At 47.0% G+C, this 22,166-nt stretch overlaps 2 protein-coding genes across 2 annotated transcripts in view; one reads left to right on the forward strand and one right to left on the reverse strand.

Annotated features, from left to right (window-relative positions):
- Nucleotides 1-9,084: 9,084 nt before the first annotated feature.
- The window catches only part of RNF4 (ring finger protein 4), a 38,013-nt gene continuing 24,931 nt past the window's right edge, over nucleotides 9,085-22,166 (reverse strand). The window contains exons 5-8 of the mRNA XM_052641798.1: nucleotides 12,842-12,851; nucleotides 12,453-12,612; nucleotides 11,808-11,856; nucleotides 9,085-11,229 (exon numbers count right to left, since the gene is read on the reverse strand). Coding sequence (XP_052497758.1) covers nucleotides 11,080-11,229; nucleotides 11,808-11,856; nucleotides 12,453-12,612; nucleotides 12,842-12,851 — 369 coding nt within the window. The 3' untranslated portion in view covers nucleotides 9,085-11,079. The remainder of the gene's footprint in view (nucleotides 11,230-11,807; nucleotides 11,857-12,452; nucleotides 12,613-12,841; nucleotides 12,852-22,166) is intronic.
- Nucleotides 16,519-18,093, forward strand: LOC128049572 (histone-binding protein RBBP4-like). The gene has a single exon (XM_052641797.1). The coding sequence runs from the start codon at nucleotides 16,571-16,573 to the stop codon at nucleotides 17,846-17,848; it is 1,278 nt and encodes a 425-aa protein (XP_052497757.1). The 5' UTR covers nucleotides 16,519-16,570; the 3' UTR covers nucleotides 17,849-18,093.

Genomic DNA, 22,166 nt, shown 5'->3' on the forward strand with positions numbered 1-22,166 from the left:
GATCCAAAGTCATGAATATTTGCATTTATGTTTTCTAAGAGTTTTTATAGTTTTAGTTCTTCAATCTAGGTATTTGATCCATTTTTAAATTAATTTTTACTTATGGTTTAAAGATCCAGCTTCATTGTTTGCACATGTTCAGTCCTTCAGTCATGTCCAACTCTTTGCAATCCCATGGACTGTAGCCCACCAGGCTCCTCTGTTCATGGAACTTTCCAGGCAAGAACACTGGAGTGGGTGGCCATTTCCTACTTCAATTCTTATGCATGAGAATATACAGTTTTCCAAGCACCGTTTATCAGAGAGACCTTTCTCCTCCATTGCATGATCTTGAAACCCTTATGAAAGTCACTTGGCCACTGAAATGAGGATTCATTTCTGGGCTGTCTCACTCCATTGGTCTCTGTGTCTGTCCCAAAGCCAGCACCACATGGTTTTCATTTCTGTACTTTTATAATGTTTTCAAATTGGGAAGTGAGTCTTCCAAATTCTATTCAAGATTATTTTATCTGTCCTCAGTCCTCTAAAATTCCATAGGTTTCTATAGACTGCCATTGGGTTTGGTAAGGATTGCACTGATTCTGTATTATATTGTTTTGGGTAGTATTGCGAACTTAACAATACTGTCTTCCAACCCACCAGCATGGGATGTCTATTTATTTAAATGTTTCTTTCAGCAATGTTCTGTGGTGTTGTTATAGTAAAGTCTCAGTGTACAAATTTTATACCTACTTGGTTAAATTTATTCTTAAGTGTTTTATTCTTTTTTGATGCTATGGGAAACTTAATTTCCCTTTTAGATTATTAACTGATAGGGTATAGAAATACAGTTGATTCATGAATTTGCATCCCACAACTTTGCTGAATTCATACTGTAATTGTACGTATTGTGTATTATTTAGGAAACTCTACGTGTAACTTTGTGTTCCTAGGAGTTTGCCCATATCATCAACATTATCCAGTTTGTTGGCATGAAGGGGTTCATAGCCTTATAATCCCCTGTATTACTGTAAAGTTCAGCAGTGTCCTCTCCTTCATTGTTTTAAGCAGTTTGAGTCTTCTCTCAGCTTCTTCAGCGTTACTGGTCGGGGCATAGACTTGGATTACTGTGATATTGAATGGTTTGCCTTGGAGACAAACAGAGATCATTCTGTCGTTTTTGAGATTGCATCCAAGTACTGCATTTCGGACTCTTTTGTTGACCATGATGGCTACTCCATTTCTTCTGAGGGATTCCTGCCCGCAGTAGTAGATGTAATGGTCCTCTGAGTTAAATTCACCCATTCCAGTGCATTTTAGTTTGCTGATTCCTAGAATGTTGACGTTCACTCTTGCCATCTCTTGTTTGACTGCTTCCAATTTGCCTTGATTCATGGACCTGACATTCCAGGTTCCTATGCAATAGTGCTCTTTACAGCATGGGATTTTGCTTTAGACCCATTTTGAACCTGAGTAAGGAAATCACTCAAATTTGCTTTTTGTCTAATATCATTCTCCTAGTCTAAGATAAATATAAAATAAAAAGTAATGTCATTGGCAAAAAAACATAAAGCAACAAATGTGCATTAAAATGATGTAGTCGGACACGACTGAGCGACTGGACTGAACTGATGACATAACCACATTTAAGAATGCATTCCAATATCAAACAGCAAAGTCCAACAGTGCAGAACTGCAATTTCTTTTGCATTAACCTAGCTGAAGGTTTTTTTTACTTTGTTGTTTTTATTATTATTTTCGCCTAATATATATTTTATTGAAGTATACTTGACGTAACACTTCAGGTGCACAGAAAGGTGATTCACTTGTACATATACACACATTATTTTTCAGATAATAGAAAATATATTATAGGTTATTACAAGATAATTGACTATAGTTCCCTGTATAATATAGTAAAACTTTTGTTGCATGTCTATTTTTCTTAACTAGAAATCGAGGATTCTATTTATACTAAGTCAAACAAGCGGAATCAAAATGTCATAAATTTTTTAGTTAGGCAAATGTTGGTAACTGTTCTAAAACATATATATTATACACACTATTTTTATAGATGTATACAAAAGCTTTTCTACTACACTTGATAAAGACTTGGGAAAAAACATCAAAAAAAAAGAGAAGGAGAAATTAGAAAACATAAACTAGATGAAATGGGAGCACTGAACATGGAAAAGTGAAACTCGATCAAAGATCATCATATAGTCCAGGTGCTTTTAACACGACTGCTCATTAGAAACGTCTGGAGCTCTGGAGGAAAACAAGCAATACTCGAGCATTTGCATTTTTCTAAAATTGCAAGATAATTCTGATACCCATTTGGATTTTAAAAAGTGGTTACAAGTTTTCCTATTAAACGGTAGTTTCGGTGACACCGAATTCTGTTATTTTCTGTTGACCAATCATGATACAATGGTATTAAGTGAGCACCAGTTACATAATCACGATAGTAAAAGATGTGAAGATGTTTATCAGTTTTCACAATCAACAGCCAGACAAAAAATAAGAGATAATTACAACTGCAAGCTATCATGGGAACAAGATCAACCTGCTGCTGCTGCTGCTGAGTCGCTTCAGTCGTGTCCGACTCTGTGCAACCCCGTAGACGGCAACCCACCAGGCTCCCCCGTCCCTGGGATTCTCCAGGCAAGAACCCTGGAGTGGGTTGCCATTTCCTTCTCCAACGCATGAAAGTGAAAAGTGAAGGTGAAGTCGCTCAGTTGTGTCCGATTCTCAGCGACCCCATGGACTGCAGCCTTCCAGGCTCCTCCGTCCATGGGATTTTCCAGGCAAGAGGACTGGAGTGGGGTGCCATTGATAGCTACATACAATCTGGGGTGTCAAGCAGAGTGATGTGCTAAGTGGAAGTGCATACATGCACATTTTCATGGAATTCTCTGTTCCACATGGCCTGTCTTTTGGTTGGTGCATTTAATCCATTTGCATTTAAGGTAATTATCAGTATGTATGATCCTGTTTCTGTTTTCTTAATTGTTTAGGGGTTATTTTCTGCAGGTCTTTTCTTTCTCACGTGCTTTCTGCCTAGAAAAGTTCCTTTAGCCATTTGTTGTAAAGTTGGTTTGGTGGTGCTGAATTCTCTTACCTTTTGCTGCTCTGGAGAGCTTTTGATTTCTCCATCAAATTGGAAGGAGTCTTGCCGGTAGAGTATTCTTGGTTTTAGGTTCTTCCCTTTCATCACTTTTGATTACTATGTGTTGGTGTGTTCCTCCTTGGGTTTATCTTGCCTGGGACTCTGTGCTTCCTGGACTTGGTTGATTATTTCCTTTCCGATATTGGGAAGTTTTCAGCAATTCTCTCTTCAAATAATATCTCAGGATCTCTTTCTTCTCCTCCTGGGGCCCCAAGGTGCACATGCTGGTGTGTTCGTTGCTGTCTCAGAGGTCTCTCGGGCTCTCTTCATTTTCTTTTTTTTTCCATATTCTGTTCTGTGGCCATGACTTCCACCCTTCTCCTCCAGGTCATTCATCAGTTCTTATACCTGTTATTCTATTGATTCCTTCCAGGGTCTTATTCGTCTCTGGTTTGTCCTTCAGTTCTCCTAGGTCTTTGGTAGACACTTCTTTCATCTTCTCCTCTGTTTTCCCCAAGATCCTGGATCGTCTTCACTATCACTATTCTGAATTCGTTTTCCAGAACACTGCCTGTCTCCACCTCGTTTAGCTGTTTTCCTGGGATTTTATCCTGTGCCTTCATCTTGATTAATGTACTGTAATATGGTTTTTGTTTTAGTCGCTGTGGGATTGTGCTTCTTCTTCTGTCTGCCCTCTGACAGATGAGGCAGAGGCTTTTGTAGGCTTCCTGATGGGAGGGACTGGCTGTGGGAAAAACTGGCTCTTGCTCTGGTGGGTAGGGCCTCGTTCAACTTTTACTGTCTGTTCTTTCCTCTATTGTTTTCTAGTCTCAATTTCCTACCTCTGCTTCATTCTCTTGTATTGCTTTCCATCTGCTAACTTTAGGTTTAGCTTGTTCTTTTTCTAGTTCCTTAAGGCATCCAATTATATTATTGATCTTGCAATGGAGAAATTTATAGCTATGAATATCCCTCTGAGCAGATCAAAAGGCTACAGTTAGAACCAAACATGGAACAAAGAACTGGTTCAAAATTGGGAAAGGAGTGTGTCAAGGCTGCATATTGTCACTCTGTCTCTTTACAATATACGCAGAGTACATCATGCAAAACGCCAGACTGGATGAATCACAGCCTGAAATCAAGATTGCTGGGAGAAATATCAACAACCTCAGATACGCCTATGATACCACTCTAATGGCAGAAAGCAAAGAGGAACTGAAGAGTCTCTTGATGAGGGTGAAAGAGTGAAAAGGCTGGCTTCAAACTCAACATGACAAAAGCTGCCTGGGGGAGAGGGCAGGAAGGGGCTTCTAAGGTGCTGATTAAGTTGCTTGTTGCAGTTGGTTGTTTCATGAACATGTGCTTTACAGTAATTCACTAGACTGTACTTTTGAAGTAATTCCATGAAATATGCTTTGGCAACTTTTTAAATTTAATGTTGGCTGCACTGCGTCTTTGCTGCTGTGCGTGGACTTTCTCTAGCTGTGGCAGACAGCTGTCTCTGGCTGCAGTGCGGGGCTCCTCACGGCAGTGGTTTCTCTTGTTGTGGAGAGCAGGCGCGGTAGCTGAGGCCCACGGGCTTTGCTGCTGCCCAGCATGTGGAATCTTCCCCAGCCAGCGACTGAGCCTGGGTCCCCTCCACTGGCAAGCGGATTCCTGACCACTGGAAACCAGGAAAGCCTAAGGCAGGCTTTCTGTGTTCTCTGTTTCACAGTGCATGCTAAGTTGTCTCAGTCGCCAACGGACTGTAGCCTGCCAGGCTCCACTGTGCACAGATTCTCCAGCAAGGAGTACTAGAGTGGGTGCCATGGCTCTCCCCAGGGGATCCTCCAGACCCAGCAATCAAACCCGCGTCTCTTATGACTTCTGCGTTGGCAGGCTGCTTGTTTTTTTTTTTTTAAAACCACTAGTGCCACCTAGGAAGTCCATATTTCACAGTATAAAAGGCAAATAAACACAGTAGCCTTGAGTTGGTAACAACCTTAAATATTTCATAAAAGCAAGGGTTAGAAACAGGGAGGGAGGTTCAAAGGGAAGGGGAGATATATACACACAGACACACACACACACACCTATGGCTGATTCATGTTGAGGTTTGACAGAAAACAACAAAATTCTGTAAAGCAACTATCTTTCAATACAAAAAGAAAAAGAAAAAAAGGGGTTAAAAACAAAAAAAAGGAAGGATTAATACCTTCTGGAAGAATCCACCTTCAATCCAGAACTCGAAAGAATTTTCTGGTAGTACACCAAGTTAAATGGGTTCAATGTAAGGAAGAAAAAAGCTCACAAAACATACCGAGAAGGATGGCACTATCAGAGCCAGCAGGAATAAAAGGCCTCAGAATTAGATCCACAAAAACTGGGGGTACTGGAGTCAACATAAATGTGGCACTGACAAATCTCTAAGAAGACTTAAAAATAAAGGGAAAGCATACATTAGTATTAATGGTAAAAAGGTGCTGCAGAAACTAATTAGCTTACAAGAGAATATTGAACTTTATACCACAATCTTACAAAAAGATGAAATGCACAATTTGTAGAAACCTGCAACTGATTTTAAATATGAATAATTCTGAAACATTAAAAAAAAACAACCCGGGTCTTCACTTGTGGTCCAGTGGTTAGGACTCCATGCTCCCAATGCAGGTCTGACAGCTGGTTAGGGGGCGAGAGCCCGCATGCTGCAACCAAGACACAGCACAGGCAGAAAGAAAAAAATCTGCATTTTAAAATCTTTCCTTGATGGGTCAGTGTAACCTGTGAACATGTATTTTTAAAAACCCGAAACCAAACATTCGGATCAGAGAAAAAGCAAGAGAATTCCGGAAAAACATCTACCCCTGCTTCACTGAAGTTGCTCAGTCGTGTCTGACTCTTTGCGACCCCATGGACCACACAGTCCACGGAATTCTCTAGGCCAGAGTACTGGAGGGGGTTGCCATGCCCTGGTCCAGCGGGTCTTCCCAACCCAGGGATCAAACCCAGGTCTCGCGAATTGCAGGCGGATTCTTCACCAGCTGAGCCACCAGGGAAGCCAGTCGCCTGCCCGCAGTGCAGAAGACCTGAGTGTGATTCCTACGTCCAGAAGATCCCCTGGAGACGGAAACGACAACCCACTGCAGTATTCTTGCCTGGAAAACCCCATGGACGGAGCCTGGCAGTCCATAGTCCATAGGGTTGCAAAGAGTCAGACACAACTGAACGACTACACTCTTTCTGCTTCACTGACTACACTAAAGCCTTTTGACTATGTGGATCACAAGTTGTGGAAAATTCTTAAAAGAGATGGGAATACCAGACCACCTTACCTGCCTCCTGCGGAATCTGTATGCAAGTCAAGGAGCAAGTTAGGACTGGACATGGAACAATAGACTGGTTCCAAATTGGGAAAGGAGTATGTCAAGACTGTATATTGTCACCCTGCTTATTTAACTTATATGCAGAGTACATCATGCGAAATGCCGGGCTGGATGAAGCACAAGCTAGAATCAAGATTGCTGGGAGAAATATCAATAACCTCAGATACACAGATGACACCACCTTTATGGCAGAGAGTGAAGAGGAACTAAAGAGCCTCTTGATGAAAGTGAAAGAGGAGTGAAAAACCTGGTTTAAAACCCAACATTCAAAAAACGAAGCTCACAGCATCCGGTCCCATCGCTTCACAGCAAACAGATGGAGAAACGATGGGAACAGTGAAAGACTATTTTCTTGGGCTCCAAAATCACTGCAGATGGTGACTGCAACCATGAAATTAAAAGACGCTTACTCCTTGGAAGAAAAGCTATGACCAACCTAGATAGCTTATTAAAAAGCAGAGACATCACTTTGCGAACAGAGGTCCAAATAGTCAAGGCTATGGTTTTTCCAGTAGTCATGTATGGATGTGAGAATTGGACCATAAAGAAGGCTGAGCATCGAAGATGCTTTTGAACTGTGGTGCTGGAGACGACTTTTCAGAGTCCCTTGGACTGCAAGGAGATCCAACCAGTCCATCCTAAAGATTAGTCCTGAATATTTACTGGAAGGACTGATGCTGAAGCTGAAGCTCCAATACTCTGGCCACTTGATGCGAAGAGCTGACTCATTGGAAAAGACCCTGATGCTGCGAAAGGTTGCAGGCAGGAGGAAAAGGGGACAAAGGATGAGATGGCTGGATGGCATCACCGACTCAACGGACATGAGTTTGAGCAAGCTCCCGGAGTTGGGGATGGACAGGGAGGCCTGGCGTGCTGCAGTCCACGGGGCCACAGAGAGTCAGACAGGACTGAGTGACTGAACAAAACCAAACAGTGGCAAGACAAAGAAACATGTAAGTCAATGCACCATGGGCAAAGTGGGCTTACCAAAGAAATGCAAAGCTGGCATACGCTGAAAGAAAAATCAACGTGGAACATACTATTAACTGATCTCAAGGGGGAAAAATCCTCTACCACAGTAGAGAAGAAGGATCAATAAGGACATCCATCCACTGTGGACAAAATAAAACAGAATTAAAAGGCAAACTCTTACCTCATGGTTGGAAAAGGAACCTTCCTTTCCTGCTAATTATCTTACAAGTCCAGCAAGAAAAAGAATGTTCCAAGAATTAGAACAAGTTGGACTGTGAAGAAGGCTGAGCGCTGAAGAATTGATGCTTTTGAACGGTGGTGTTGGAGAAGACTCTTGAGAGTCCCTTGGACTGCAAGGAGATCCAACCAGTCCATTCTAAAGATTGGTCCTGGGTGTTCTTTGGAAGGAATGATGCTAAAGCTGAAACTCCAGTACTTTGGACACCTCATGCGAAGAGCTGACTCATTGGAAAAGACTCTGATGCTGGGAGGGATGGGGGGCAGGAGGAGAAGGGGACGACAGAGGATGAGATGGCTGGATGGCACCATGGACTCGATGGACGTTGAGTCTGAGTGAACTCCGGGAGATGGTGATGGACAGGGAGGCCTGGCGTGCTGCAGTTTATGACTAGCACATAGTTGGGATACGACTGAGCGACTGAACTGAACTGAAGATGATATGGCTGTGAATGTAATGGATTCAATAGAACCCAGAGTCTTACCAGAATAAAGCATTGGCAAGGATACTTACACAATATACAAAAACCACTATGTGCAAACAACAGAAAAATGTAGTTAAAACACAAGTTTCAAAAGAAAGAAGCCTAGAATCAAGCCCCTTCAGTAGCCAGCTTTGCGGGCCCTGCTGCTGTTAACCCTCACGAAACGCTCCTCCCCTCCTGGGGCCTGGCTTCAGGACCACTGCTGGGTTTCGGTGGCCACCCAGAAGTGTGGGGTCAGTCCCAGCCCCAGGTCTCAGGAGGCCCGTACCCCGGAAGGGCGCTGGGCCCGAGCTCTGCACTCCGGAGCTGTTCCTCTTCGCCCTACCTAGACTACACGACTGAGGTTGTCTCCGGTGGTCTCCTGTGAAAGGCAGGCCTCTGAAGCTCACCAGTCGTGCGCCCCCAAGCCCCGGGCCTCGAGCACGTGAGCCTGCTCCATCTCGGGACCACCAGACAGGAATGGAGAGAGGCACACAGGAGGAGGACAGCTCTGCCATCCCTTCTCTGGAGACCTCAGGCCCATCCGTCTTGTCAGCTTTCCCAAGGCACTAACAGGCACGCCACGCCCTCCTGGGCCCCTTTCCCACACGGAGGACAAACCGCGTATGGTGGTCGGTGCACCAAGTCCACGCTGCTCAGAGCTCTACTCCTGAGCTGGAACTGGCAAGACGGAGCAGACAGCCCCCAGTCAGCCTCACTTCTCAGGGGCTGAAGTTAAATTCTGATCGATTAGGGATTCCAGGGCCTGGACTTCAGCTCCACCAAGACTAACCCTCTTACTCGCTGGCTTCTAAGCTGGTACATGACCAAGCCACCTTCCCACACGTGTGCCCCAAGATACACAAAGCTGGAGGTAGACAGGAATCACGTACCTTGGGCAAGGGTGCAGGGCGAGAGGTGAAATGGATCCCGATGAATAAATGAACACACGAAAAACGTACCTGGTTCAAGTTAATGATTTATTTTCACCTGTAACACTAGCAGAGAAGTCAAAAACAGACTGACAAACATGGATAAAGTTTATAAACAGAACAAAGAAAGATCTGAACTATGTACACTGAGGGAGAGAAAGGGATTCTTCCGTATCAACTTTTCCTATTTTGCAATTTCTGAATAGTAGAAACTAAACATTTCCCCCCAGTTTAGTATGAAGGAACACAACTTTTATGATCAACCATCTGTCCTTAAGCATAAAGTGTAAGAGATTTTGGCTGTGTAGTTGTCCTGGCTCCTGAAGTCTGGGTATTGTTAAAACATTAAAAAGAAAAAAAAAAAAAGAGTGTTCCATGAAGCCCAGAAAGAACTGCATGGGGACACTGTGTCTACTTAAACGGCAGACAGTGCCCGGCATGGTGACGAGAACTGATGTCCTGCCTTCCTCGATTATAAGGAGAAAATAGTACTTTTATCAAACCAACTGGAAGTGAGCCAGTTATCAAAGTCAGAATGAAGCATGAATTTTCCTTTCACAGAGAAGGGACACTCCTTCGGCCCTGTTGAAAGTGAATTCTGTGCTGAGTCTCCGCTCCTCCAGAAGGAAAAACTGAAGGTCAGTTATTGCTAGCAACGCCAGAGGAGGCCCCCTTCCACCTTGAAGCTGTTTCACACAGAAGGCTGTGGGTCTGTCTTGAAGCCCTCTGAGGAAGGAGGTGTGGAGGTGGGGGTGGCAGGCTCTGCAGGGCTTCTCTCCCGGGAGCCACCCCCAGGGCCACCACGCCACCTCCTTGAGGACCAGAGGCTCTCACACCTGGAGTTGAGCGGAAGGGTGTTATGGGGAGGAAAAATCTAAGGAGCAATCGAAGCCCAAAGGATCAAGGCCCAAAGGCCAGAAGAGCAGCTTCTGAAATGAGTATCAGTTGCGGGGGGTGGTGGTACCCAGCTTGAGTCTGGAGAGCCCGGCTTTGAATCGCAGGTGGCTGTGACTTGGGCAATAGGATGGACGTGGGCAGCTGATAAGGCCACAGTGACTGCCACCGCCGCCTGGGTCTATGCTTGAGTAGACGTTAGGCAGTGGGAACTGAGGACCAGAGGGCCTACGGTAAACACAGGATGATTTTATCAGAAAAGAGGACACCCGATCACGTGCCTGCCCCACTGTGACTCCTGTGCCAGTGAGCTCAGGCGCAGGGCCAGTTCCTGAGAACAGGCGGTGAGCAGGACGGGGTGACCCAGGCACCGCTCCGCAGGTGGCATGAGGCCTCCCAAAGACACTGGGAGTGCTACATCTCCTGGGCTGCTGGAAAGGAGGCAGAGAACGGGCTTTATTGCACATTTCGTTCTTAGAAAACTAGGGATTGCCCTGCCGAGGCCTTGGTGATCTGCAGGAACCTCTGACATCGATGTAGGCGGAATCATGGGTGGCCTCTGAATCACAGGGGATGGAAAACAAAGTCCAGTGGTTGGTCTTTCCGGGGTCACGCTTGCGTCTGGGATCCTCAGACTGGATGGACCGTGTGTGGCTTGCGCTGCGGTGGGCAGACGCCTGGGACGAGGTAGCATGCCCAGGAGAGCTGGGCGGACCTGCGTGCTCTCTGGCCAGGGCTGGCGCTCCATGACACCGCCAGGTGGAAGGTGGGGCAAACTCTCCAAACGGGGGAAAACTTCTTGGCAAACGTGCAGCTTCTGAAAGAGGCTAGAACCATGACTCTTATTTCCAATGTGCCTGACTCCCTCTCTCCTACCGTGGAACCAGACTACCCAGGAGATGTCGACCAGCTGGGAGGGGCCTGGCTCCAGCTCCACGGCATCCAACTAGAGGTAACAAAGGATCTAAGATGGGGTTGGAAACAAGAGAGCAGTTTACATAGTGGACGTTGATTCTGAAATAGTCTTTTTGAGCTCAAGAAACTGGAGGCAGATGAGCCGCGTAAGGCTGCAGAGAGAGCCCAGCCAGGCTCTGTGCGGCCCCTTGTCTCTCCCGAGCACACTCAGCACCTCATATGTAAATGGGGTGGTACCGTTTGTGGCTCATCTTTTTCCTGCAAGTCGGGCAAGTGTTAGCATTCTTCAGGGAATCGCGGAGGCACTGGCTACAGAAGATGTGGCCACACTCTGTAGAAACAATGAGACGTCCATTCTGCACAATCTGGAAAACAAACAGCCTTCACGTCACATCCTGTACCTGAGCAGCTGGAGCCCCAGCGTCCACGCCCCCCTGTTCCTAAGGTGACGAATGAGCGGGGAGGGGCCGGGGGCTGCAGCAGGAAAGCAGGGAGGGGGTCTGGAGTACTGAGGATGCTCCTCTGAGGCTCAGGCAGGTACGGGCGGCGTCTCTGAAGCTGAGGAACAGGCAGGAACCAATCTCGGGCAGCGAGAGCCCAAGTTGAAGCCCTGGGGCTCCAGGAACCCCAGGCACACAGTGGGGCAGAGCCAGAGAGCCCAGGGCCACAGGAAACGCTAGCAGCTTCTGCCGAGCCCGGGCGGGGAACACACAGGACTGGCACTTGCACAGGGCAGTGCAGGGAACGAAGGGGCCAGAGTTCAAGACCGTGCCGCCCAGAGAGAGGGCACGTCCTCCCCTCACAGATGTGCGCCACGCCACGTGCCAGACTCGGCATGACTGCAGGACAGGTGTCAGAGCCCACCCGCGAGAAGTGCTCATCTCACTCCCTGCCTGGAGCACCAGAGACCAGGACCAGGGGCGACGCAGCCGAGCCTGCTTACCTCCGAGTACCCGTCCATGCAGATGGGACAGCTGACGGTGCCCGAGGGCCTAGAAGCACAGAGCTCACGTCAGGGGAGCAAGCTGGACAGCCAGCTCCTAACGCTGCGTGGCTCCATCTAAGCCACCCATGCCCCCTGCTCACAAGAGCCTCCTGCAGCCTGCCACAGCCCAGGCACTTGGGAGGCTGGCAGTCCTATGGCGCAGGGGTCCTCAGAGAAAGGGGGGGCAGAGAGCGCAAGAGAAGTGCAGACAACGGGAGTCCCCCATGCAGCCGCCCTGTCTGGGGCAGGGGCTGGCTGAGTACCGCCTTCCTCCAAGCATTCCTGCTGCAGGAGGCGGGGGTGCTGGGGCTCACCCCCAGCTACTGACACACACCCTGGCAGTGCCTGGTGCATCTGGTCAGGTCACGGGGGGAACAGTGGAGCCCAGCCTGGGACCCGCCCGCCACCCAGATGCGGCAGTAAGCCCTTCCTGAGCCCAGGGGTCGAAGCATTTGCCGAGGGGCCAGTATTTCTAACACCCTGCCTCCACCCAACCTCTTCACTGAAAACTGGAGGAAGAAGGGATCCTCACTGCCGGGACAAGCACCCATGTGTCCAGACGCTGCCTGGCAGACAGCCTGCCCCCAGCACGGCCCCTGGTACCTGAAGCCCGCAGCTGCCTCCTCCCTGGTGCTCCTGGGGGAGTGGGTTGTCACATACACGTCCTTGTCCCGGGCCAGCTCCTCCTCGTCACTGCTCACCACACAGCTATCCGCGTGGTCCTGGCGCAGCCGCCGGCCATTCCTCCTCGGCCGCCTCCTCTCTAAGGTGTGAGTCCTCGTTCAGGGAAGGGCCTCTCAGCCCCATCCCTTTCGGGACCAGCTGCCTTCCCAGCCGTCTTCCCAGGAGGGGCCCCCAACCCTGCTGCGAGCAGGCCAGGGGTGAGTCCCCGAGGCAGGCAGGGCTGCCCCAGGGGGTATTCCCGCCCACACAGCAGGCGGGCCTGCAGCACCGCCCTCGCCCAAACCCAAGGAAGGAGGGAGACCACTCACCTTCAACAATCTTGGAAACAGGAGAAAAACAGAAGAGAAAGACACAGTTAACTTGACATATGATATTCTGTACTCTTTAAAAACTCTTCAACAATCAGGCGGACGCATTTGGGTCCCACGCGGGATCCTCAGGGGAGCAGCCAGGCCTTGAGCGGCTGAGCCTGGTGCCTGGTGCTGAGGAGTCCCAGGAGCTGGCACGTCACTCACCCTCCCGGAGCTGCCCATGGCCTCTTCTGAAACAGAGGCTCCAGTGCCCACAGCGCCACGCTGCTGCGAGGACCAGGCGAGACCACACGATGCCAAGGGCACCAAGGGCGGCTGAGCCCACCACCTGCCCCGCCTATCCCCACACCCCACAGGCTACTGCCAGAGATGGGGCTTTACTAGGAGAAGGCTTTGCAAGGTTCATGCTTTACCAACTGGAGGTGGTCAGGCAGAGACCCTGAGAATAGCACATGCCACGCACAGAGACCAACCCAGGCCTGCGATGGAGGCGGGTGGAGACCGGCAGGGAGAACCCTCCAGCCCAGGGCCGGGCTCCAGGCCAGCGGCCTCGCCACACTTCGCGCACACTGCGGGTCTTACACGCCAAAGTCCCCCGCAGTCCTGCTGCTCCCACTGTCCCCAACAGCATTTGCTCACTTCCTATCTGTGTCACCGTCTAGTAATTCTCACAACATTTCAAACTTTTTCATTGTTGTCATATTCATTATGGCTCTATCTGATCAGTGATTTCTGATCCAACTACCCTAATTGTTTTAGGGCACCGCGAACCTCACCAATATAAGATGATGCGCTTAAGTGATAAATGCGTATTCTGACTGTTCCACAGACCAACTGTACCATGACGCCCTCCCTCTTCTTGAGCCTGCCTACACCCTAGACACAACAATACTGAAATTAGGCCGATTAGTCACCTTACAGTGGCCTCGCAGTGTTAAAGCGAAAGGAAGAGCCGCATATCTCACTTTAAATCCCAACCTAGAAATGACAAAGCTTAGTGAGGAAGGCACTGCAAAGGTTAGGACAGGCCAAAAGCTAGGCCTCCTGCACCAGTCAGCTAGCTTGTAAATGCAAAGGAAAAGTAGTTACTCAAGGAAATGAGGACGTGCTCCTCCAGTGAACGCACAGTGATAAGAAAGTCAACAGGCTTCCTGCTGCTGTGGAGAAAGTCGGAGTGGCCTGGACGGAATATCCAACCAGCCACAGTACTTCCACAAACCAAAGCCCAAGCCAGAGCAAGGCCCTAACTCTCTTCAATTCTGTGAGAACGTAGAGGGGCGAGGAAGCTGCACAAAGTGTGAAGCTGGCGGGGGTTGGTTCCCAAGGTCGAAGGAAAGATGCCGTCTCTGGCACACCAGAGTGTGAAGGTGAAGCCCCAAGTGCTGACGGAGAAGCTGCAACAAGTCACCCAAAAGAGCCAGCCAAGACCACTAATGTGGGTGGCTACACTAGACAGCAGGTTTTCAGTGTAGACAAAGCCTCTATTAGGAGGAGATGCCATCCAGGACTTTCGTAGCTACAGAGAAGTCAATGCGTGGCTTCAAAGCTCAGACTGACTCCCTTGTTAGGGGCTTAATAGCTGGTTGAAGTCAATGCTTGCTCACCATTCCAGAAGCTCTACACCCCTAAGCATGGCGCTACATCGACCCCCTGCCTGTGCTGCGTACACGGAGCACAGTAACTGTGCACCGCACGGTCACTGAGCGTCTTGCCTGCTGACACACACTGCTCAGAAAAGATTCCCTTCAGAACAGCCCCCCCCACGGACAATGCACCTGATCACCTGAGAGCTCTGATGGGGATGGACAACCAGACGAATGCCGTTTTCTTGCCGAGTAACACAACATCCTGCAGCCCATGGATCAAGGAGGCGTTTCAACTTCCAGGTTTTGTAATTTAAGAAATATATTTCTAAGCCTACAGCTGCCATAAACAGTACTTTCCCTGAGGGATCTGAGCAAAGTAAACCCAAAACCATCTGGAAAGCAGAGATATCACTTTGCCAACAAAGGTCTGTATAATCAAAGCCATGGTTTTTCCAGTAGTCATGTATGGATGTGAAAGTTGAACCATAAAGAAGGCTGAGTGCCAAAGAATATGATGCTTTGGAACTGTGGTGTTAGAGAAGACTCTTGAAAATCTCTTGGACTGCAAGATCAAACCAGTCAATCCTAAAGGAAAACAGTCCTGAATATTCATTAGAAGGACTGATGCTGAAGCTCTAACACTTTGGCCACTTAATGCAAAGAGCTGACTCATTGGAAAAGACCCTCATGCTGGGAAAGACTGAGGGCGAGAGGAGAAGAGGATGACAGAAGATGGAGGTTGGATGGCATCAGCGACTCAGTGGACATGAGTCTGAGCAAACTCAGGGAGAGAGGGGAGGACAGAGGAGCCTGGTGTGCAGCAGTCCGTGGGGTTGCAGAGAGTTGGACACGACTTAGTGATTGAATAGCAAGCGAGTGCACGGTGACCAGAGAGCCCCCTCCCTGGTGGTGACCGTGTCCCTGTGCTCAGTGGGAAAGGAGCTCGGAGATGAGGCTTCTTGCACAAAGCACAAAAAGGAATGGACCCACACAGTCTGGCCTCCCAGCTCCAGGCCCCTCCTGTGACCTTGAGTCACCTCCTAGCAGATGGACAATAACATAATTTGTAGGATACAGCTACCGATAATATGATCTTTATTATTAGAAAAGAAATGATGAAAATTAGCAAAATAAAGGAAAAAGCAATGAATAAAAACAGACTTATAAGAAAAAGGATACACAAAGCTAAAAGTTGGTTCTTTGAAAGATCTAATAAAACTCTGGTGATACTAGTCTAAAAAAAAAAAAACAAAAAAAAAACAGAAAACACAAACAACCAGTATCAGAAATGAGACATCACTACAGATTCCACAGAACTGAAGACATTACAAATTTATGCCAATAAAAGTGAAAATTTTAGATGAAATCAACAAATTCCTACAAAGTATAATTAACAAAGTGAAGTGAAAAGTGAAAGCTCCTCAGTCATGTCCAACTCTTTGCAACCCCATGGACTGTAGCCCACCAGGCTCCTCTGTCCATGGGATTTCCCAGGCAAGGATACTGGAGTGGGGGGCCATGCCCTCCTCCAGGGGAGCTTCCCGACTCAGGAATCAAAAGTGCACCTCCCGCATCGCAGGCAGCATCTTTACCGTCTCAGCCACCAGAAAAGCCCCAATAATTATCCAAACCTACTAAAACTCTGCTGCTGCTAAAACTCTACTTCTGCTTTATTGACTATGCCAAAGGCTTTGACTGTGTAGGTAACAATAAACTGTGGAAAATTCTGAAAGAGATGGGAATATCAGACCACCTTACCTGCCTCCTGAGAAATATGTATGCAGGTCAAGAGGCAACAGTTAGAAATGACATGGAACAACAGACTGGTTCCAAATTGGGAAAGGAGTACATCAAGGCTGTATACTGTCATAGCGCTTATTCAACTTCTATGCAGAGTACATCACGTGAAATGCTGGGCTGGATGAAGCACAAGCTGGAATCAAGATTGCTGGGAGAAACATCAATAACCTCAAATATGCAGATGACACCACCCTTATGGCAGACAGTGAAGAGGAGCTAAAGAGCCTCTTGAAAGTGAAAGAGGACGACAGAGGCCGCGCGCGCAGAGCGAGCGCCTGCACGCTCCCCGCCCCTCCCGCAACGCTCAAGCCCGGGGTCCCCGCCGGCTTGCCTACCCGCCATGGCCGACAAGGAAGCAGCCTTTGATGACGCAGTAGAAGAACGTGTGATCAACGAAGAATACAGAATATGGAAAAAGAACACCCCTTTTCTTTACGATTTGGTGATGACCCATGCTCTGGAGTGGCCTAGCCTAACTGCACAGTGGCTTCCAGATGTAACCAGACCAGAAGGGAAAGATTTCAGTATTCATCGACTTGTTCTGGGGACACACACGTCGGATGACCAAAACCACCTTGTGATAGCCAGCATGCAGCTCCCTAACGATGATGCTCAGTTTGATGCTTCACACTACGACAGTGAAAAAGGAGAATTTGGAGGTTTTGGCTCGGTTAGTGGAAAAATTGAAATAGAAATCAAGATCAACCATGAAGGACAGGTAAACAGGGCACGCTATATGCCCCAGAACCCTTGCATCATTGCAACAAAGACTCCATCCAGTGATGTTCTTGTTTTTGACTATACAAAACATCCTTCTAAACCAGACCCTTCTGGAGAGTGCAACCCAGACCTGCGTCTCCGTGGACATCAGAAGGAAGGCTATGGGCTTTCTTGGAACCCAAATCTCAGTGGGCACTTACTGAGTGCTTCAGATGACCACACCATCTGCCTGTGGGACATAAGTGCTGTTCCAAAGGAAGGGAAAGTTGTGGATGCGAAGACCATCTTCACAGAGCACACGGCAGTAGTAAAGGATGTCTCCTGGCATCTGCTCCATGAGTCCCTCTTTGGGTCGGTTGCTGATGATCAGAAACTCATGATCTGGGATACTCGTTCAAACAATGCTTCCAAGCCAAGCCACTCAGTTGATGCTCACACTCCTGAAGTGAACTGCCTTTCTTTCAATCCTTATAGTGAGTTCATTCTTGCCACAGGATCAGCTGACAAGACTGTTGCCCTGTGGGATCTGAGAAATCTGAAACTTAAGTTGCATTCCTTTGAATCACATAAGGATGAAATATTCCAGGTTCAGTGGTCGCCTCACAATGAGACTATTTTGGCTTCCAGTGGTACTGATCGTAGACTGAATGTCTGGGATTTAAGTAAAATTGGAGAGGAACAATCCCCAGAAGATGCAGAAGATGGGCCACCAGAGTTGTTGTTTATTCATGGCGGTCACACTGCCAAGATATCTGATTTCTCCTGGAATCCCAACGAACCTTGGGTGATTTGTTCTGTATCAGAAGACAATATCATGCAAGTGTGGCAAATGGCTGAGAACATTTATAATGATGAAGACCCTGAAGGAAGTGTGGATCCAGAAGGACAAGGATCTTAGATCATGTCTGCACTTGTGATTTTTAGACTCCCCTTTCCTTCCTCTCAACTCTGAGATTGATTTAACACTGGTGTTGAGACACCGACTTTGTTTGGTTATCCCTCTATAATAAGTTCTATCAACAATGTTATTAGTCCAAACAGAAGATGTTCTCTAAATATTAACTGGGGGCTTCTTGATTCAGCAAAGCCACAGACTTATATTTAAATTTTCTTTAGGAATTTTCTAGTAACAGAGGTCTAAAAGTAGCCACAAAAAGGGGGAATATTGTGTGTGGTTATTTTTCTTCTTATGCTATATCCCCAAGTTTTTCAGACTCATTTAAGTAAAGGCTAGAGTGAGTAAGAAATAGAGCGAAGTGAGATAGGTGTCTGAGCCATGAAGTATAAATACTACAAGATGTTGTTTTTATTCAGGAAATAGGGGAGATTCAAGTCATACAAATTCCTACACGCCGAACTTTCCAGGATGCACATTTCCTTACATAGACCAGTCTCCTCAGTTTCTTCAGTTAAGTCAAAACAGTGTGTTCCTCCTTCCCCATATATTTTTGCTTGTTAGTGTATTTCTTGAGCTGTTTTCATATTATTTCTTTCCTTTCTGTGAAATGGTTTTTTAAAAAAAAACTTGGGACCACCAAGTTGTAAAGATGTATGTTTTTACCTGACAGTTATACCGCAGGAAGACTGTCCAGTTAAGTTGAGAAGAGTGAATCAATAGCTTGTATTTGTTTTTAAAATTAAATTAATCCTGGATAAGAGTTGCTTTTTTTCTTTTTTAAGGAGTTAGTCCTTGACCACTAGTTTGATACCATCTCTATTTTGGGTGATCTGTTTCACCAGCAGGCCTGTTACTCTCCTTGACTAACTGTGTAAGTGCCTATAATGGAATAAATTGCTTTTCTACATAAAAAAAAAAGAAAGTGAAAGAGGAGAGTGAAAAAGTTGGCTTAAAGATCAACATTCAGAAAGCTAAGATCATGGCATCCAGTCCCATCACTTCATGGCAAACACTGACAGACTTTATTTTTTTAGGCTCCAAAATCACTGCAAGATGGTGACTGCAGCCATGAAATTAAAAGACGCTTACTCCTTAGAAGAAAAGCTACGACAAACCTAGACAGCATATTAAAAAGCAGACATTACTTTGCTGACAAAGGTCCATCTAGTCAAAGCTATGGTTTTTCCAGTGGTCATGTATGGATGTGAGAGTTGGACTGTGAAGAAAGCTGAGAGCTGAAGAATTGATGATTTTGAACTGTGGTGCTGGAGAAGACTCTTGAGTGTCCCTTGGACTGCAAGGAGATCCAACCAGTCCATCCTAAAGGAGATCAGTCCTGAATATTCATTGGAAGGACTGATGCTGAAGCTGAAACTCCAATACTTTGGCCACCTGATGCAAAGAACTGACTCACTGGAATAGACCCTGATGCTGGGAAAGATTGAAGGCGGGAGGAGAAGGGGACGACAGAGGATGAGGTGGTTGGATGGCATTACCAACTTGATGGACATGCATTTAAGCAAGCTCCGGGAGTTGGTGATGGACAGGGAGGCCTGGCGTGCTGCAGTCCATGGGGTAGTAAAGCGCTGGACACAAGTGAGTGACTGAGCTGAAGTACTTTCTCTGTAGAGTTCTACCAACTATCCAAGGAGTAGTCCCAATCTTACAAAATCTTCTGGAGAACAGAAAAAAGGTGCCCAAATTACTTTGTAAAGATACCAAAACTCTGATACCAGAACTTTATAAAGAAAAATTACCGACCACTAATCTTACTCACAAAAATAGAGGCAAAGATTACATACAAAATATTAGCAAACTGAGTCTAGCAACATAGAAAAAAAAAATTATGTTACAACCACAATGCTTAAGTAGTTTAACACTAGAAACCAATGTAATTCTCCACTCCAACATATGAAAGGGGAAAAAAAAAATCACTAGATTAGACTAAAATTTCAACACTGATTCAGGATGAAACTTATAGCCAAACATGAAAAAAGAGAAACTTCTCCACTCTGGAAACGGTATCAACAAACCCAAAACGTTACAGCAGAGGTCTTATTTAATGGTAGAACCGAAAGGACTCTTCCAGGTTGTGAATGAAACAAGAATGCCCATGACTGTCACTGTTTTTACTCAGCCAATACTGAGTTTTTTAGCCAGTGTGTTAAGGCCAAGGGAAAAAAAAAAAACAAACAAACGAGAAGAATCAAAACCTGTTGTATGTACACAAAAAAATCAAAAGATTTACAGATTAAGAATTGTTAGACTAAAAAAAGAAAAATCAATTGCCTTTCTTTGTATTAGCAAATCATAATTAAAAAGAAATGAAAATCTGAAACACCATTTATAGCATCTTAAAATACTACATACCTAGGAATAAATCTCCTAACAAGACATGCAAAATCACTCCAGGGTATAAAGTTTACTGTGAAGTATCTAATCTTGGTGTTCAGTTGCTCAATCGTGTCTGACTCTCTGCGACCCCACAGAGAGCAGCACACCAGGCTTCCCTGTCCTTCACTATCTCCCAGAGCTTCCTCAAACTCATGCCCACTGAGTGTGTGATGCCCTCCCACCATCTAATCTCATCTCAAACCATACACAAAACTCAATTCACATAGATTACAGACCTAAACATGAAACGTGAAACAGTAATACTTTTCCAATACAGGAACAAATTTTTATGGTACAGGATTTTCATCAACAAAATTGATAAATTCAACTATATTAAAATTAAGACCCTTTGTATATAAACCAAAAAGAGAAAAAGACAAGCGTCTGAACAGAAGATTCAATACACAACTGATGGCAGGCTCATATTCAGAACTCATTTAAAAAAGTGAGGCAAGGCAGGCAGCCACAAGGGAGAATGAGCGGAGATTCAGTTTAAAAAAAAAAAGATCCCAACAGGCAACACACCGAAGAGGAAAGTGAGCCACCACTGAGCACGGAAAGGCATGTGACCCCAACAGTGCCGGGGAAACACCCTGAAAGCGCGTGGGAGACTCCAGGCAACACCACAGTGGCGGGAGCCTGGGCGGGGCGGCCTCTCTGGAAGACGGGGGTCACTGCCCAGCGCCTGCTGAAGGCACACACCTGGACAGAGTCTGCACAGCCTCTCCTTCAGTCTTCAGAGGGCTCACCAAAGCTCCACTGTGGCCCTGGGGTGTACAGATGTGAGCTACTCCCAGACGGGGTCCACGTGGTACTTAGCCTACCCCCTGGATTCTGGGTGGCTGGTAAGATTACCCCAAACTAGGAAACAACACGATCATTTCACTCTCGTGAACGTGGCATCCGATGTAACCCTAAACTCGTAACTCCTCTAATAGAAGCCCCTCATCTTGAGTTAGTAACATTACTAGGTATTCCAAGCGGATACTTAGTGAAAATTTCAGTCTAGGTATACTTTCCACTGTAAATCTTAAAAGTGGCATTTGAATTTGTTAAAGTAATTATCAATAAAAAACGAAGAACAATTAGATTAAAAGGGATGCTATCAAATCCCAACTATTCTGTCTGGGAACACTGAGGCCACAGGAAGGGGGACTCCTCCACCAGAACCCAGGACCCCTGCTTCTCAAGCTGGTCTCCCCCACAACCTGCCCAGGCTCTCCACCTGCTCCCAGGACAGTCCCCAGTGCCAGCATCCCTGTCCCAGCGTCTCCCAGTGACTCTCCACAGGCAGGGACACAGCAGGAGGCTAGAGAGCTCAGAAAGGCAGCGCATGGAGGGAAGGCAGATGAACCATCAAAACAAAACCAGGGCGTAAAAGGGGCTATGACGACGCCGGCTAGTCACTCAGCAGCAGCCGTTGGCGTCCCCATGAGGGCAGAATCCTGGCCAGCTCCCCAGGGCCTGGCATGCCTCAGGTGGACACCAAGTGCTGGGCCAACAAGGACTGGCGGCCCTGTGAAGTGCTAATCAGCAACTGAGCTGCAGGCCTCAGCCCAGGTGCCAGACTCAGCTGTCTTTTCAGAACCTCGGGGAGCTTGCCAGGAACAGCAGCAAAGCTGGATGTATGCTCCTTAGAAAACACTCATAGGCCCAGCGGGGACCACTGGACAGCTAAGCCACTGAGACTTATCTCCAGGGAAATGACTGCCTCTCGCTCAGGAGCGGTGTCCCTGAGCACTCACGCATAATCCGCGGGGACAGCTGACAGGCTCAGCAGGAGCAGCTGCCCAGCCTTTGGGGTGGGGTGGGGGGTGGGGCGGATGTGACGGACAGACACACAGCCGGACAGCCCAGCAGTTTCAGACTGGGCCCAGAGTCCAAACCTCTTCACTTGTCAGGTCAGTCCCTGTCCTCACACACT

This window comes from Budorcas taxicolor, chromosome 6, assembly GCF_023091745.1.
Source record: "Budorcas taxicolor isolate Tak-1 chromosome 6, Takin1.1, whole genome shotgun sequence".
NCBI lineage: Eukaryota > Metazoa > Chordata > Mammalia > Artiodactyla > Bovidae > Budorcas > Budorcas taxicolor.

Coding starts and splice junctions, on each gene's coding strand:
- LOC128049572 (XM_052641797.1), top strand. CDS start 16,571: ATGGCCGACAAGGAAGCAGCCTTTGATGACGCAGTAGAAGAACGTGTG.